Below are 19,569 nucleotides of genomic sequence, written 5' to 3' on the forward strand. Positions count from 1 at the left end.
AAGTTTCATGGAAATTGGGCAAAAACTGAGGAAGTAGTTTGCAACACAAAATTTTCCATCATTTTGGCTTATAATATGTGAGCTGTTACCATGGCAACATACTTTTTGTCACTGTCAAGAAATGTGTCATGCTGACCTATATCCTAAGACAAACATTCAATATGAATTCCATGAGAATTGGAAGAACACTGATGAAGCAGTTTTGCCATGAAGCATTTTGCCCTATATTTTACCAATAACATGCCGTTACCATGGCAACGCACTTTTTGCCACTGCGGAAATATGTGTCTTGCACATTAACATATTCAGATGAACATCTGTACCTAATTTCATAAAAATTGATCAAAAACTGTGGGAGGAGTTCGCGACGCAAGATTTGTACCCATTTTTGCCCATAACATGCCGTTACCATGGCAACGTACTTTTGGGTACTGTCAAAAAATACGTCTTGCACATCTACAACCCAAGGCACACATCTGTGCCAAGTTTTATGGGAATCGGTTGAAAACTGAGGAAGTAGTTCGCGACGCAAGATTTGTACCCATTTTTGCCCATAATATGCCGTTACCATGGCAACGTACTTTTGGGTACTGTCAAAAAATATGTCTTGCACATCTACAACCCAAGGCACACATCTGTGCCAAGTTTTATGGGAATTGGTTGAAAACTGAGGAAGTAGTTCGCGACGCAAGATTTGCAACGGACCGACCGCCCGACCGCCCGACCGCCCGACCGCCCGACCGACCGTCCGCTGATTCCTATATACCCCCTTCAAACTTTGTTTGGCGGGGGTATAATTAAAAGAAATGCACATGACCTACAGCCCGTATTTATGAATGTTATACTGACTATGCTTGCACTTAAAACTTGTTTCCCCACAAGACTCTGCAGTGCTCAGCACTCTGGACAGTATCCACTGGGCCGACCACTGGCGATGGATTAATTGATCATGACTTTGCCATGTATCCGTCGGGTCTGCTTTACCAATACCTCTCCCACATCCCCTTGATTTTGTGTCCAACCCCCAATTTCCCTTCCTATGGCGGACCAAAAAAGGAAAAAAAAAGTGTAAGAAAAGAAAATTGGGAGCAGGGATTAGATTTGCCCCCAATATCGCACACTGATGACTATGACAGACCTAAAAATTTCATAGCTGGCGTTCGGTTCATTCCCCGCTCACTGCCTGCTCCCTGCACCTACGATTGTCATTAATCTCAAGCTGTTCTCACTCCCTTTCCCCCCATTTTAACACCTCCATGAATATTTGAGGAGTAGCGGAGTTCAGCGATTCTTCAAAATGGCACTGTGGACGGCGACCAGACAAAAGGCAAGAGACGGCACTATCCCTGGCGCCACTGTCGGCCATTACAAGGAAATATTTCTGGGCACAATTTTTTTTCTTCTTCCCCATCTCCTTTCTCATCTTCTTTGCATAAAGGCAGGCTCAGCTTCTTAGTGAACGGTAATGGGATCCAATTTCGATAGATCCCACAAAAATGAAGTTGCGAATTATGTGGAAAGAGTCTGTGAGATGGGATAATCCCAGCCAAGACTGTAATGCGAACTGCCTTGGATTTAATTTCATCCTCTTCCCATGCATATCTCTCCTATCTTTGATTGTTTCTCACCCATCATTGCCTTGATGTTGGCACGGAAGAAAACACACATCAAAGATGAAGCAAACTTTGTGACTGATGATGCAAAGCAGTCTCATTGGAAATCATAATGTACAGTAGAAATACTAGGTTCCCTCTTCATTTGTAATTTTCTTTCTTTCCTGAGTAACTTTACTCTACTTCTGAACTTTGTTTATTTTGTTCCTAACACATTTCACACATTTTATGAGTAAATATATAATTTGTAAATGTAATTTTCTTTTTATTCTCCAAATCTGATGGCAATGACTACACTGTAATAACCACATTTGAAAACAATACTAAGGTTTTCACATAAACATATTTTTATAAAAAACTATATTTTGCCGAAAGAAAAAAGTACAGTGAAGCATCCTGCTTTTTCCCCACAATTTATTCAACAATTGAGCCATTCCTACACACATCTATTATATTTTTTGCAAATGAAAACAAGCCAGTCTTCTCATTTTGTAAAAGTGTATCGTCTGTTTTATTTTTGACATTCATAAAGCCCTTTGACCAGGGGGGCGTTTCATCAACGAGTTCGTCGGAGTTTTCACCGACGAATTTGCTATCAGCCAATCAGACCAAGGATTTCATTAGCTTTTAACAGTTGTCAGTGTAAATCCTTGCGTCTGATTGGCTGATAGCAAATTCGTTGGTGAAAACCCCCGACGAACTCGTTGATGAAACGCCCCCCTGATTTAAAGCATGCTCAGAAGGTCTCAACATACGATAAATGTGTTTTTTGCTTGGTGTACTCGTGGCACAATTATGATATTGAGATCTTGTCATATATAAACAAGAACCCTCGTTAAATGCCTGCTGAGGAGGTCACCTGACAAAATTGTACTTCAGCAAACCATGACCACAGCAATTTTTGCATTCCTTTTTGTCATATGAATATACATACAAAATACCAGGTACACCCATGAAATGCCCAAAGCAATTACAGCTCACAAATTCAAGGACAAGTTTTGACCAAATAGTGCATCTCCGAGGAAGAGGGAGGCCAGAAAAAAAAAAGAGAGAGAGAAGGAAATTTGCACGCAACAAATCGATTGGACAGATGAAGAGTAGATACAAAGAAAGAGCAAAAAGAAAAGAATCTCCATGACACGACACGATAGCTGCCCAGGGAAATGAAGCGCAGAAAATGAAGCAAGAAGTACTGCAATGATTACAGATCGTCCTGTCTCCGGAAAAAAGGACATTTGTTTTGCGACCTCTCCGTACACCGCTTTTACACGCCTGACTTATACCTCCCCGCCATCTGAGCCTAAAGACACAGCTAGCGGAAGTAATATCCTACTCCTACTCCAATCACCTGATGTATGACAGCCCAATGCACACCTACACACCCACACAGAAACTCATATATGTTTATATATAAATGTATGCATATATATATATATATATATATATATATATATATATACACACAAATGGCTTATTTAAACATAGGGCCTATATGCACTTTAACACACACACACACACACACACACACACACACACACACACATGCACACATATTTTTTTTTTTTTTTGCATTTGTACACATTGTACAAACCTGCAAAGTTTAAACCACCCTGTCCTTGAGCCCTTCGTTCCACTAGCTCTGCTAATGACTTTGATGCTTTCATGTTCGAGCGAATTCTATGTTGATTCAAACCCCATTTCATTGATAGATTGATGAAGCCAAGTCAGTTCCATGGTCAATGGCACCCACGGGATGTCGAGTTTCAAAGTCAAGTTTGCTTCTAATTTCAGCTCTTTCACCATATCATGGAAAAAGAGGAAAATTTTACATGAGATCTGAAATAAAAGAGAATAACATGTGCAGCACTAACATCCCTACAAGGATAACGTACATTGCATGATTAAGATCACTGGTGTAATTTGACATTGCATACCACAACATGTGCTTCGTGTTATGCATATTGAATCTGACAAACTGTGACTCAAAACAGATGCCGTTGTGTAAAGCAAGGCTCATTCTAACAATATTAATGGACTTAATTGAACTTGTGAGCAACACACAAAAACATTATGAGTTATGATGCAACAATGAAGGTTCAAAGAGAGAGAAAGGGAATTATACAGGCAGGGAAAAAGGTCTTTTAGAAAGATCATAGAGAGCAGCCCTCAACAGAAGCAACAGAATGCCATCTTTACATGTTACAACACCAATATTGATGGAAAGAATTACTCTGCTTGGCTCACATGCAGTCTACCATTGAAGATTTTCTCTTAGTAAGTCTATCTATTGATCTTGGTAGTCTATGTGTTATTTCTTTTTAGGGTAGAGGCCCTGCCTCTTATGAATTCTGAATCAATAACCGACTCAAAATGTGTCACTACAAGTGCTAAAATGGTGTAAATTGGATGTTCTGCAAACCCATTCAAAAGCTTGGTGGGAGTTAAATACCCTCATGCTACAAGTAATTTGTTACCCATGCACGATGAAAAAAAATTATCTCCCATATGTGCAAATGTGTTACACAAACAAAAAGAAGCAGGCTGACTTAAATTCCACCATGCCGTCAACAGGGAGAATCCGCATGTCCAAGAGCAATCAAAGTGAAACAATTAAGAAGAGGCCTTAACCTGTGGCTGGTTGAACCCGCGCCAATTTCAGGTAATAATCGTAACGACGACATGCAAGTCTGGTAATAAAGCAGGCGCACATTTAATGTATGCCCTTTTCACAGTCATTCTCTTTTCCTCCCTTCTCTCTCTCCTTCTCCCTCTCTTTCTCTATCTGCCTCCTCTATCTGTTCATCTACCTCTCTCCCTGTCTCTTGGTATCACTTTCTCTTCCTTCACTTCTCGGCTCCGCCACCACATTGAGGTGAGTAATTTCCGACCAACATCCGATCCACTTAATGAATTAATGACGCTCTTTGACCAACCCCAAGCTCCCAAATTACAAGGAGATTTCAGCAGTGGGCCCCCGCACCCTCTTCCCACCCTCTTCTAAAAAAGACAGAGAGGAAAAAAAAAACAGTTTGAAAGAGAGAGAGAGAGAGTCAAATGAATCGACTCCTATTAATTGGGTATGTGAAACAAGAGATTTACTCCGCCAGTCAGTGCAAGCAATGAACAGATTCTAGGTAATGAAAGCTTCCACACTGCCAACATAGCTTTACGCTGTCTAATGGAATGTAGGAAAGAAACACCTCTTCCTACCCAAGATTAAAAGGCAAATTCCCATTTCAAAGGAAATACGAACCATTACCACTGCATTCTCTCGAAATTCCTTAGACTGGAAATCAATTTATTAGATTGTGGTGAGGGATCAATCCAAAATTAGATTGAGAAAAAGATCAGAGTTCTAAATCTATTAGATTGAGATTTTAAATCTAATTTAGGATTGGTCCCTCATCTTAATCTAAAGAATTTAAAAAGTTGACAGACTAAATATATTATTTATGGTGCATACCCAAAGGAGCTGTCATTGTTCTCCAAAAAGAAAGAAGAAAGATGCCATGTACTCATTTTCCCCTTCTTGGATGTTGGCGGAGAGCCATACCTCCAGTTTGAGGCTAAGGATAGCTGCAAAGGCATGAATGTCCTTATGATCTCTGTTTGTTGAGTTTTTGGTTTTTTCTTTTCTTTGTTTGTTTGTTTGTTTGTTTGTTTGTTTGTTTGAGTGAAAATGCTCTTGTTGCTTTTCCTGTAAGTTCATCCTCTGCAATTTAACCCTTCAGGTGTCAGACAGATAGCCTACATTGTAGCTTAACTTGCCGAGTTTTACATCAGCATTTAGCACTCAGTCCAACTTGACCTCATTGAAGATTAGAAAAGCCTAATCAGGTGTTGCAGTGCACCTCAGTCCACATTGAAGGCCACGGTTACAAACTATGGTTTAGGGGGATTATATAATCTCTGTCCGTTGACGATTAGTTTCCTCACATTTGTTGCTAGTCATCACGGTTCCAGACATCAGCAAAGAAAGCATACATGCCAATCGACGAATGAAACAAAGCAAGGGTTACAACAAGAATTAATGCAGCATGAAAAGACTCCACAATTCTCGAGTCAGCCCATCACTTCATGGTGGGTCAGGATAAAAGCATGACCACAAGATGCTCCAAATGAGCAACTCAAAGCTTTCTTGAGCAACACATTGATAGCTTGTTACATGCTTTAATGACAGATATACCATTAGCTACATTCAGAATGTAAAGAATAGGGCCAATGAGCTAAGGTTACATGTGATCCTTCAACTTATAAAAGTTGTTAGAGAGTAAATATTTATTATTTTAACACTTTTTAAATGCTTCAGACTTTAAGGATTCCAGTGATACATAAGAGATCTCACTCGTGTTTCTTAAAACCTTTGAGGTATATTTGCTAAGCAGACTAAAACAGTTGTGACAAAATAGGTTTTGGAGGTTTGGTGCAATCTAGTGCACAGGAGATAAGGCATTTTAATGCAAAAACAAGTCAAATTCAAAATGCCACCCCCCCCAAAAAAAAAAACACCTTTCACACAGATACTCCTTTATTCTCAGACCATTTTTTAAACACTTTCATTTCAGTGGTAGTTGATAAGCTTAAGAATATCATACAGTCCACAAGCATTATTTCTCCAACACCAAAGAAGTAAATGCAAAGCATACTGACATAGACATACTCATGACATAGTTTTTGAAATCAAAAAATTGTGACAGCACATTTGATATGTCTGATGGCTCAAATATAGACATGCTAGATATGAACACACCTTTCCTGAATTGAAGAGTATTGCACTAATGTAATCATTTCTTCTTCCTTTTTTCCCCTCAAAATACCACTTCGTGTCTGGTATACTACACAGAAGAGGAACACAAATCTCAGGGACACGCATTAAGTGTTGTCGGAAGTGGAAGTCTGTCACCCATAAACAGTTGTAAAACACAAACCAATCGGAAGGGAATGATGCCATCTTTGATTTGTGCTGTCATCATTAGATTTCATCCTCCCCTCCCCTTTCTCTCCCTTTCCAGTTGGGTGAGAGATGAGTGGTGGTGGGGGGGGGTGGGGGTTAACAGAGGCACTCACGATCTATACTCAGTTCTCCCTTAGCTCTATTGTAATCACTTGAATGGTGTTTGTACTGCCAGTTTACACATCCTTTGTTGGAAGTGTTTTCTTTTTTATTCAAAAAGCCCCTGCATAGTTTGACTAGTGACGTAACCTTGAATGTGTCAAGCATGCCCTGAGCATCTAGCAGTGAGAATTGTCACTGGCTTCTCTACCAGGTCATGAGAAGAGCAATAAAATGAATACTCTGTATTTTGCCTTCCTTCACTTAAAGCGAGAGGGCGAAAGATGTTACAAAGGTTCCGTTAGCTACTTGCCAAACAGTAATTAAAGGGAATACTTCGAAGACCTTTGATGCTATGCTATATTACAATTACAGAAATATGTTTTGGAGTTATATAACTTAGCACAAAATCGGGGAAAGTAGGGAAATATATAGACACACACGAGCTCCCCTGCAAGTGCCTATATGACACTTGTTGCCATGACATAGAGATTATAATAGCTGATTGAGAACAGATCAAGGACTGAAATTGCACTGGTTTCTATTTGCTGATATCAGAGTAACAGTATATGGTTAAAGTTAAACTGTCCAGTTGTTATGTGTGTGAATATATATTACACATACACACACACACACACACACACATACAACTACAGTATAAAATGCATACCTCGTTACAACTACTGTCTACATAGAAGTATATTTTGACCACAAATCAACTGCACAATTAATTGACACCAATACTTGTCAATTAACCCATGACCCCTCCCCCCCCCCCAAAAAAAAAAAAAAAAAAAAAAATGAAGGAAAAAAATTGCCCTTTATATCACGGCTGTATATTATATGCAATGTAGCTGAACTAGGAGATTTATATAACCAAAACTGAGTGGTAATGGTGACATTGTGCTGGAGTATCATAATTGTATGATTTTGTGCCAATGAAGAACTGCCATGGACTGGCGGATGTGAAACGAAGCAAATAAATACAGCTCAAATAAGCGCACTTAATCACGGTAAGAAATCATTGACGGCAGTGGAGGTTCTGGCGCGACCTTGCCAGGGTCACCGCTGCGATTATCACTACCATTATACACAAATTGCCATGACGTGCGGAATTCAGATGTGAAACTCATGTTGACTACTGACACACCACACACGATCCAAGCTCACATTCCCTCAACAACACAGACAGTTGGCTTATTCAAATTCCCACATTAGCATGAATATACACACTGATATGTTTATGACAGAAGTGAATAAAAAAGAAGAGAGCACCGGTAGGAAGAAGAACCAGCCCATAAATTAATTAGATAAGAATATCAACATCACAAAGATCCCCTGGTACCAGCACCCCTGATACCCTCTGCTTGAAAATACGCATTATGCAAATTTGTCCAATGATACTCTGACTGAAGTAATGAGATGCACAAGGGCAAAAGGGCTCTCTTTGTCGGCATTTTTTAAAATACCAGCAGCTATTTTATGTGGGTAGCATTTTGTATCACGTTAGCTGTGATGCTTCAAAGTCGTGAAATGTATTCAGCTATGTGGCTGCGTTTATCATCTTTTCCTAGTTTGAAACAGCTTTACATACCCTCTATCAAAACTTGTTTCCAAAACCCTTTGCAAACGCCTTCCAAAATAAGTTGCGTTTATCAACTCATCGCCAACACGAAAACTGGCCTTGTCACTGCACAGCTGTATTGCGCCGTTTGACCTGAGGAAAATTTAGGGGTCTTATATACAGCATGCGCAGCTCAAAGCTGTTTTAAAACAGCTTTGCGTTTACCTCAGTTCTAGAAACACATTTCTGGCTAAAACCTGTTTCGGAAAACACAGATTTGTGGATTTCAAAAAGGCTATCCGAACCCAATAATCAAAACAGCTTTGCATTTATTATCTCTAAAAAGACATCCCTGCCTGAAAGCTGTTTGGAAAACCTGTTTCTGCCGAAAAAAAAAGAGTTGACAAACACACCCCTTGATTAATTCGCTTTAATTCTCCCATCTCATCATTCAGTTACCAAAACTTGTTTTTAAAGAACTATATGATATGAGCTTTACATCATGACATCATTATTTCAGAGAAGCACTCTATACAAACCATGTGGATTGCCGATTAGAGCTGCATTTCAGCTTGTGTGTGAGATCAGAGTTATGTTTCACAAAGCTTGTATGGGGTTGCACAATACTTAATACACCAAACTCATTGACAGAAAGTATTGCTTTGTAGAAGCGGGGAAAAAATGAAAAAAACCTGTAAAGTGGATTACACATACCCTTTTTGGTGCAAAAGCACAGAAAGAACCATTCCACTAGACAGCAATTCCGCACGGTGTGAACGAGCCGCGGGTAGCGGTTCATAAATCGTTCCACGGTTTCCATTGGGCACCAGCTGGGGTGGGAGTGTCAGCCAAGTAAAAAAAAAAAAAGGAGAGAGAAAGCAGCTGAAGGCGAGGATTACCAACCACTGAGCTCTCGCCGATGATACCTGACGCCCTTGTCACAGGCAACAGCCAACTCTTGTTGAAATCTCTCACTTGATCCAAGCACACGATAGCACCAATTATATGTATATATCCAGATATTGAGGTTAATCCAAATGCGAAGGGTGGGGCGGGGGGGGGGGGGGGGGTCTTAGGAGGAATTGGGGATGCCGGGGATAGGGAATGTAGTAGGAGAGGGAGGGGTGAACACTCTGACTGTCGTCACGGTGACGGAAAGGGGAGTGGTGAAAGTCGTGTATCGAGAACAGTCAGCGGATGATGTCTCGAACTCTTTCCTGAGTTATCGCTTTTTATCCCAGACACGATCCTCTCTCAGTCATTGCAATGTAAGGCAGCATCCTGGCATTGGACAGGTCATAGTAGAGTGAAAAAATGTATGCAAATCTGCCACAGGTCTGCCACGATAGAGAGCGAGAAAAGGGAAGGGGGCAGATCTCAAAATCATGTCCTGCTAAATGTTGTGGAGTACTCAGCACGCTTCCATCATGGTTTACGAGTATCGGCTGAAGCTTCAAAAGAAGTCATACAATCACATCATCTCCATTAGTGCGTTGATTACAGAATGTGTAGCTGCCTGCCATACAACATCAGGTAGATCTCTATTTCCAAAACAGTTAAAATCGATAAGGCAAAAAAAGAAGTAAATATATATACAATTAATGCCCAGGAGGCCTGATGAAATTGCAAAATTACTCCTTTTTGAGGCACCATTCAGATGAATAACAAGGCAAAGGTAATTGGTTATTGTTGACTTGTGTGTCACAGAGCTTTGTTTGTAAAAACCAGCCTTCAAAGTTCATGTATGCCGAGATATGGAAGCAGCAACCATTTTATAATTTTCAACATTGACCACAGCTGGTCCTTCGGGCTGTAGCTCAGTTTTGTGACCAATTGGGAGCTCCTTCCAATAATCAAAAGTTGAAAGTGGGCGAGAGGATGAAATTGTTAAGATTACGCTTGCAGAGAGAATATATATACGACCCGTTGTCAAACTTCTGGTGGGGAGACCACTGTTTACATACATTCACGAAGAGAAAACAGACACCATCACACGCACGGCCACATATTTAATTTCAGTCTCACATTGAGCCCTGAGCCTTGCCATGTCAACAGCTTGATCTAGCGCCAGAGAGAGAGAGGAATAAAAAAAAAATCAATGAACACATGGATGTGAGGTCTGATGATTGGAATTACTGAGAATGACGCCAGCCCGTGGTTCTTGTCTTTCCACGAACAGTTGGTACAGAGTGTTCTTATTTCAATCCTGGGGAATCTGTGGCGAGAACAAAAGATGGAAGAATCCCTTTAAAGTACTATCGTCTCCATATCCACTGTCCATGGCTGGCATTTCGGAGGTAGACACGCATCCCCCGCGGAGGTATTAAAAATGGCCGTGATTTGACAGCAAGGACCGCGAACCCGCCAAGGAGAGACTCGCTGAGCGCGACGACGCATCAACACCGGGGCTTTCCTCCACCTGACCGCGACGCCAATTTCGGCGATGATTTGAAGATTCAGAGAGTGGGGGTATACATCCACCAGGTGCGCACACGACAGCACGGGCAGCCCCAGAGTCTCCCCGACATCCGAGGCCTGACACGCTGCTAACTGTTGCTCTCCACTGCTCTCAGACAGCCGTTGCGTAAAGACAGGAGCAGTCAAGGCATGGAAAAACTCTCCAGCACACACAAGCACTGACACCCCGGTCAGTCGAGGGATGCTGATGGGGCCAACTGGTGTCTCAATGCCAGTAAGCCTGGTCTGAGAAGATGTTGTTATCTACTCCCAAGGATTCCACCCCTTTCTTAGGTATTTTCTTTTTTCTCCTCTTCAGTAGAAATCTTTTAAACCGACTCACACTTTAAATCCTGTCTAAATCCATGGATCATTGCACCGTTCCTACTCACTGCCTGCTTTGTGTTGTTTTTGTTTTTTCCTTCTCTCCCTTTCTCCTCTCTCACTCTCTCTCCTCTGTGGTCCACACCAAATGTTTGGTATTTCTACTGCTCAACTCTGCAGTCCAGTACATCAACCAATACAGATACACAAACAGAACGTGTGCACATACACACACATACACACACACACACACACACACACACACACACACACACACACACACACACACACACACACACACACACACACACACACACACAGTCGCTGGGCTGTACTGAGTGTGTATGTGTATACTCCACCACATGTGTGTTTGATGACGCTCTCACCCAGTCTCTCCACATAACCCTTTCACATGCATATTGGTAGTCAATTAGCAAAGGGCCCTTCCACTGGACTCATTCATTATGGCATGCAGGGGGGTGACACCTCTGCAGCCCAGCAAGCGGGCACAGGCTGCTCATTAAATCCACATTGATTAGAGCTAATGGACCATGGCAGATAGACTAAAATTAATTTTCACACGGCACAGCTCTTCTCATTAACCCCCTCCCTGCCGGGGCATATGCCACGCTAGAAGAGCCACTAGTGGTACAATGGAGCAACATGAAAGGAATCCAACCCCTCATGAAATTTGGGAGCATGACCAAAATATACCCCTGCCATGGCTAGATGGAGCAGTCTACGATATGACAGAGCTGTACAACATCGACAGTATCAGCTGATGACTGAAATATCACTAATTTCATTGAAAATTGGTGCACGGAGTCAACTGAACAAATCTGACCAATACCACGTTTGAGGCATGCCTCAGACCCAGGCCTGGACAAGCACATACATCAATGACTGCCACAAAAGTGGTATGGATCGCCATGGCAACGCACAGCATTGATGCCACTGATGAAGACTGGGCCGTTTGAAATGGCGCAAACTTTCAGTGAGAAGAATGGCTATAGCTATTTCCAGCTGGGTGACAAAAGAAACAAGCACAAAGCGTTGGAGCTGGACCAAGCTTTAAAAAAAAAATCAATAGACTTCACTCTTTACCATTCTTTAAAATATATGCTAGAAGACCCCCTGCCTACCCCTCCCTACATCATTTCATAACATTCTTTCTTCCTCTATCTCTCTCTTTCCTGCATTCTCTGTCTCCCTGTGATATTTGCCCTTCCTCAATAATCTTTTATATTTCTGTATGCCTTTATATCCATCTATCTGTATGATTTCTTTTCTTTCCTTCTTTTTTTTTCTTTCATCTTTTGTTTCTTTCTTGCTGTATTTTACTTTATCCCCATATGAACTTTGTCACCTTATCGAAACTAATTGTGAGCCTCTGGCTGACAGACATTCAATAGCCATGGATTGGATGCAAAATTCACATGTTATCATTTCCATTTTTCATCGGTTGTCATTGCCGATTGTTTGCTTTTGCTCCGGTTCTCTGATAATTCCAAGATTCACTACAATATGGGGCACACGTGCCTTTGGCCATGCTGCTCCCACCTTATGGAATAATTTACCTTCAGCCGTAAAAAATTGTTCTTCATCAGACTCCTTTAAAAGCAGTCTAAAAACTCACTTGTTTAAAGCCTCAATTTGACTACTCATTACATGTACTTGATATTTGTATGTCCTTTATCTCCTTCACTTTCTCTTCCTTCCGCGCCTAGAGCACTCTGCAGAGTGGATTTGGCGCTATATAAATCATATCAATTATTAATTATTATTTTTTTTCTAATTCGTAACTCTTGAGCAGATTTCTCTTCAGCGTCTCAGATGCTCAATGAATGTTGCTCTTGATGATGAGGCATTGAGACAAAAGAAGACTTAGAAGAGATCACCTGGTATGATAATCACCTGAGGACTCATCAGAGGAGGACCACATGAAATGCAGTATCAACGTGATACTTTTCAGCGACATTGTCCATGCAATTTCATCTCCAAACTGCAGTTGTTACCAGGTTATCTATCACATATTCTTTTTTCTTTTTGTGGCAAAATGTGCATACTACCGAGATGTAATCTTCCCCCATTTCATGACTGCTGATTCATGATTTTATAGAGAGGAAGGCACATAGGATCTCTGCAGGTAACACCTTAATTATCAAACAAGCACAAACAAAAACAAACATACAAACAAACCAAAGGAAAAAAAAAATAGCATCACGCATTCCATAAACATGTCACACTTACAAACTTTTACTTTTGTATGAAAAAAAAAGGGAAGCAAAAAGTAAACAGATATAGGAAGGGATGGTATCACCACAGCTAACCAAATGGGAGAATATCTTAATCTCTACCAACAGAGGGAGACAGACCACTGAGGCTGTGGGTTCACTTACATCTCCAAAATAAATGTGATGATCAAAGTATGGCTTTGATGAGAAATTGAGCAACGGACATACTTGACTGTCTATAATCACACATCAAGGTCGTCGGTGCAGAAACCCCACAAATTGTTATACCCATAGTTTCCCCTTGGACTTCAACCAATGGTGTGCTCTCTTTACCAATAACAAAAATTTCCTTGCCCCAAAAGGTAAAGAAAAGGAAGGCTTGAATTTATACAGCTAGACAATGAAGAAATACATTTACAGGGCAAGCACACGATGAAAAAAGAATTAATCATATTTCATCTCATGTGGGTTTCACTTGGAGACCTCAGAATAATGCAGGCAGTGGGGTAAAAAAAGAAAACAAATTGAAGAATACAAAATTCAATTTAAGCAACCACCTCCTAGGTTAATAAATATGTTATGCAAAGAGACAGAGATCACCCTTGGACCCCCCTTTTTTTCCATTCTTTCTTATGACTTTTCTTCTCCTCTCTTCAATCCTACTCTCTCCATACTCCTAATCACTTCTTACTTATGGTACATTCATTGTCAAGAAATTTCTTTGTTTCCCTTTTGTCTAGTCTCATGTCTGGGAATCAAGGCAACCACATTTGAGCAATGCTTTCTTTCTCTCTCTTTTTTCCCTTTTTACTGGACATTCAGTTCATGTAGTTAGATCAGTGTTATACCTCACATGATGACAAAAAAGACACACACAAATAAAAAACTCCTTCATGAAGGACATATTTGCAAGAAAACATCAGGTATTTGACCTGAAACTCGCTTTCTTTTCGCAATGAATTAAGATTACAACTGTAGGGATAAGGAGGTACTTGAAATGATGAGTATCATTTGATACTTTGGACTAATGAATAGAGCAAAGACAGTGGAGAGAAAAAAAAAGTGATTAACAATAGTAATGCAAAGGAGAGCAAACATCATGTGCAAACTGAATATGTCAAAGAACACTTAACAAAAAGAGGAAAGTGTCTCCAATGCAGCATCTGCAATTTGTAAATCAAATATTTAATTTGGGACGATTAAATCTACAACTGACATGTGGCACTCTCGTATCCTGGAAATCTTGACTTCGAGATTGAGAGTGAGTAGAGTGGTTTGAGTCTATAACCATCCAGTAGTAAACACTCAAAGCAAGAGGGGATAGTTATGCAGAATGTACCCCCCCCCCCCACACACACACACACTGTCTTATATTGAGCCATCGGTTCGTATATTTTAATCCCTAATCAATACCCGGCTGCCCACTTTCTGGGATCAGCTGTTGCACTCATAACAGCTCTGAGGTAGCCGTTAGGACTTTTGTTTGGGAGTAGATATCTGTGTATAGGTTTATTGATTTTTCTTCTTGCCCTGGCCCTATTATCAAACACCCCTATGGGGGTGTTGCTCCAAATTTTCTTTGAGGTTAGAGTATAGTCCAAGATGCATGGCATAGAGGAGGCTTCAGTCCCTGATGAAAACACAATGTGCTGTCTTGTAACAGTTAACATCCTTTACCCTTGAATATAAGTTTTAAAATTCTAACAGTGTTTCCTCCAGTGGTATTTTCTTCTACTTGACATCACATGACGAATTAAGGTTAAGTTCTTGATGGGGTGGCCATGGTGTTTTTTCTTTTCTTTCTGTAGCCTGGGTGAATTGATTAATTTGCTGCTTCCATCCTTTCTCATATCATCCTGAAATAAATGACACCTTTTAATAAGATGGTCCTAAATTATCAATTTTTGCCATTACTGTTGCCATAGCTACTTCCTTTGTGGCTGAGATCTTCCCAGTGGATTTTATATGAGATAACACATTCAACAGCATATAATGTGCTCAGCCAGTTGTAAAAATCTCTGCTCAAACATTTCTATGACTTGAAAATTAAAAATCATATATAGCATAAAAGTCAAGTAAAAATTGGTATTCAACATAATCCCTGACTCTGCATAAAGCATAACCATTTGGTTTGTTAGTGATCTCTTTCATATGTGGGAGGAATGCATCTAGCCAAAGAGATCTGCTCGTATCATGTTATGCCACGCGCAACATTTCGCCATCTCATATCGCAACATTAACCCGCCGATCGGGGCGTGACTGCCATGCAATCTCTTCCTGCATCGATGCCGTCCCCTTTCAAATCTCTCTCTCTCTCATCTGTTTTCAAAAATGACTTTGACTTCCGTCTCACTTTTTCCATCCCCCGGGGAAAAATAAACTCATATGAATGTCACACTTCGAACAATAAAGAGGAACCCGGGATGCTGCAGACACAGCAAAAATAGCAAATCTCCCTCTCTCTCTCTCTCTCTCTCTCTCTCTCTTTATCTCTCATAATCTCTTTTTCTATTTAATCTCTCCATCTTTCTCTCTCCTCTCCTTTTTGTCATTCTCCTTTCTGTCTTCATCTCTATCTCTGTATCACCAAATACCTTTTTGTTGTTGTCCTTTAAATGTCATCTCCTTTAATATCTTCTCATGTCATGTGATGGGAATTCTAATGGGAGTATATTTAAAGCAGGTCTGATTATCATCTGTGAATGATTTCTTTCTTTTTTTTTCTTAGTTAACTTCAGCCAATTATATCCTTGAGGCCTGCTAGGAAAAAATGAAGCTGTTAAGGATAAACAGAGTGCAATATATTCATTTCTGTGACATCTAGAACAGGCACATCATATGTTTAGTTGTTATTTTTGAACTTTTTAATAGGTATTATATTTCTCTCTGTCTCTTTTTTATTCTTGCTGTATTCTTATTGCAATGTAATTTTGTTACATATTCTCTATTTCTGCTATCTGGTTTATATGTGTACTTTTGTTCTGATTGTAATAATGTGTATTTGAATATATGTTTTTGTATCTTTTTATTGTGCAGGGCCCCTTGGTATAACAGCTTTATAACTTAAAGGGCTACCCTGTTGAAATAAAATGGAAATTAATCACAAAAAATAAAATAAAATATGATACATACAACTTCTCTTCGCCAAAACTGATTTTCTTTTTTAGTTATATTTGTTATGATGAACACAAGCTTCATACTAACTATCTCATATCAAGGGCACTGCAAGAAATGACAGTATGGGACACACCTCACAGGCACCATTAACCAATTGTGTGCGGGTATCCATGGTGCCAAGCAGGCTCTACTCTACGGGAAACGGGAAATTAATGCCTCTCGTCATCAGTGAGTTAATATTCGGTCGGTCTAGGTGCGGCGTCACCGACATTCTGAAAGACGAGAAGGACCTGCCATGTAATTCCCTCTCCCCCTCTTCCCTCCTCGAAGAAACGAAGATGAAATCAATCATCTAAACTGGACGGAAAAATTGCCCAACTGCACGGACCGTATCAAGTGTCAAAGGCGGGTTCTGTTTTTTGTGTGTGTAGATGAATTCCACATTTTTACGTAGGTACTCATGGCAATCTTCCCTGTCTCCATGGCTGACTACAGTGCACACCGAAACATCTCCCATTGGGTCCAAAAATACTTCTCCATTATAATCTTGATGTACCTGATGGTTCGATCATTTGATCACCACTTTTCAAGCCACATATTTTTAAGCTTAATTGCACTGCACTTTTTCATTTTGTGCAGAGACTACATACGAAAACAGTGGTCACCAATTCAGTCATTTCCATTATTTCATTGACCCTGCTGAAAAGAAGCTCCTTCTAACCAAGTTATACTGGCAATTTATGTCTTATGAATGAATAAATGCATTAACTAATAGATACACGGATGAATGCAAAGTGAGAGATATTCCCTGCATAAAAAAAAAACACAATTGTAGAAATACACATGGCAATGTAGGGCTGGCAACATATATGCCAGCATAAATGATGAACGATGACTGATTTCTAATAGCCAGCATTTCTACAACAGTTTGTCAGAGTTCACTGGTCTGTTTCTTCAGTTCTTAGAACTTGTGCTTGAAATGAATGTTTCCCTTTTTTAAAGCAAATAGTGTGATATGGACTAATTCATCAATTTGAATAAATATGCAGTACCCAATGTTATAAAGGATTAGATACAGCACTGGCAGTAGGGGGGAAGTTTGAGGTAGTAAAGTGGATACAACATCTACCAAGTAACCATTAAGTCCAACCAGAGTGTATATGTCGCATTGTTTTATTTTTTTTTTTACATGGCTACTACTAAAACACTGAATAATCAGTGCTTACTCATGTCAATGATGGCAAAGTGTTAATCAGCTGCAATAAAAACAACTTGAGGCAAGAATTTATTAAGCTGAATGATATACATGGTATTTAAATGAGTGCCTTCAAATGAAAAACACAATCAAACACACTTTAAATACAAACATAAATGTCCCTGCCAGACATACAAGGACTATATGGGCTTTTTGCTTATTATCTGTGACCACGAGTACTTACAGGGAAAACAAAAAACAAGCAGCGGCTGAGCCAGAAACACATGTAACAAACAGCATAGTTATTTCAAGATCTACAAAAAAAGGAGAACATACTAGGAAGGACTCAAACCAACAAGTATGAATTCAATAATTATTCTAAACGTGTTGAATGAAGGCTGCAGATAAGTTGGGAGTCAACTTTCCAGGTCCTTTATGGCTGCAGGATGGTGTTTCTCTACCACTTTTGTGTTATCTACACAATGTACTCGCCGGGGGATGGCATTAAAAGATTATGTGCTATAGTGAAAACGGGACATGCCTTGGTGTTGCAAGAATTCTTCACACCTGCAGGTGGTGTGATGAAATGCTTCAAACTATCCGCGCAACGAACCACCCTCGCAAATCAAGACGGGAAGCGTATGAATACATGAATGTTTAGCGTAAGATGGCATGGTGTGCTGAGGGAAGGCAGCAAATAAAGTTTGTTATGGTAACTGGAAGATTATTTCATGAAAAAAAAAAAAAAAGGTAGATCCAGCCACTTTTCATGTTTCAATTTCATCAGCTATTTGAAGTGTACTTAATGCATATAAATGAAGACTTAATGTTATTGGGAGATGGCCTTACGAAATGACTCATTGCCCAATAAACTGTAACGATAGCTTACACAAGAAAGTCGTACTTCTCAATTCTCGACACGTCTACCACCAGGCGATCTCTAAAGACTCTATTTTTGTTAGGTCATTGGCAAGATTGCCAAGGCATCAATACTTCACACTCTTGCGCTTTGAAACGTTCTCATATGAAGTTCTAAAAGAATGGTGCGTACATTCACTCATCAAAAGGAAACAAAAAGATGATTGGATGAGTAAACGAGAGTGTGGAGTGGGTGTGCGTGGGGAAAACACGAGGATGAAAATGAGCTTATCTGGCAAATCATGCATCATTGGTTTCATGACACCAAAAAAAAAAACAACTGGCAGATTGCTACAAATGAGAACACAACACTTTGGAACAATGAGTTCATTAAAAAAAAGTAAAGTAGACTGAGTAAAAAATTTAAACTGTATGTAAGGTGATGTAAATGATTGAACCATATGTCAGAGAAAGACAAGAAAGGACAATACTGGAATTTTGAAGAAAAAAATATCTGATTATTTGGAAACACACAAACTAGGAAAAGGAGGCACAAGGATACACATGAGCAAATCATTTCTTTTAAATACAATATCATTAAAGATGAGCGCACACGTACACACACACACACACACACACACACACACACACACACACACAACAACAACAACAACAACAAAATTCAGAAAATGGGATCGCAACATAATAATGTCTCACATATGCGTCATCATATCATGTTCCAATTGAATTTCCAGTTAGAGATCAAATGTAATAGTTCAAACTGAACAGAATGAAAAAGAAGATGAATTAATCAGAACAAGGCAAAATGCAGAGAAATGAAGATGATACCCACGAGTACAGGTAAAAATGTACAAAAATGAGGGGGGGGGGAGCCAGCTTCTTTAAAGTGGAAATAAGAGAGGAAGGAAAAGAGGTGTACTGGGAGGGTTAATGTTGGGTGAATCATTATGGAAAGGTGAATCACACAAGACAGTATGTGTGAGATGACCTATAGAGAGTATGGGGAAAGTATATGTGAGATGACCTATAGAGAGTATGGGGAAAGTATGTGTGAGATGACCTATAGAGAGTATGGGAGAAGGAAGTGAAGACTAGAGAGATGAAGGGGGGGGGGGGTGATGGAATGGATTGAA

At 40.0% G+C, this 19,569-nt stretch overlaps 1 protein-coding gene across 2 annotated transcripts in view; it reads right to left on the minus strand.

Moving 5' to 3' along the window:
- Window positions 1-19,569, minus strand: part of LOC139715700 (Kv channel-interacting protein 4-like) — a 374,395-nt gene that overhangs the window by 220,443 nt on the left and 134,383 nt on the right. Inside the window, exon 1 of one of the 2 annotated variants that reach the window (XM_071627250.1) lies at window positions 8,945-9,231. The exons of the other annotated variant lie outside the window; for it this stretch is intronic. Coding sequence (XP_071483351.1) covers window positions 8,945-9,050 — 106 coding nt within the window. The 5' untranslated portion in view covers window positions 9,051-9,231. Of the gene's footprint in view, window positions 1-8,944; window positions 9,232-19,569 lie in introns of those variants that run through there. 2 annotated transcript variants of the gene reach the window in all.

The sequence above is a fragment of the Diadema antillarum genome, unplaced genomic scaffold (assembly GCF_040938485.1).
Source record: "Diadema antillarum isolate AM-2024a unplaced genomic scaffold, OU_Dant_1.0 scf00000053, whole genome shotgun sequence".
Taxonomy (NCBI): Eukaryota; Metazoa; Echinodermata; class Echinoidea; order Diadematoida; family Diadematidae; genus Diadema; species Diadema antillarum.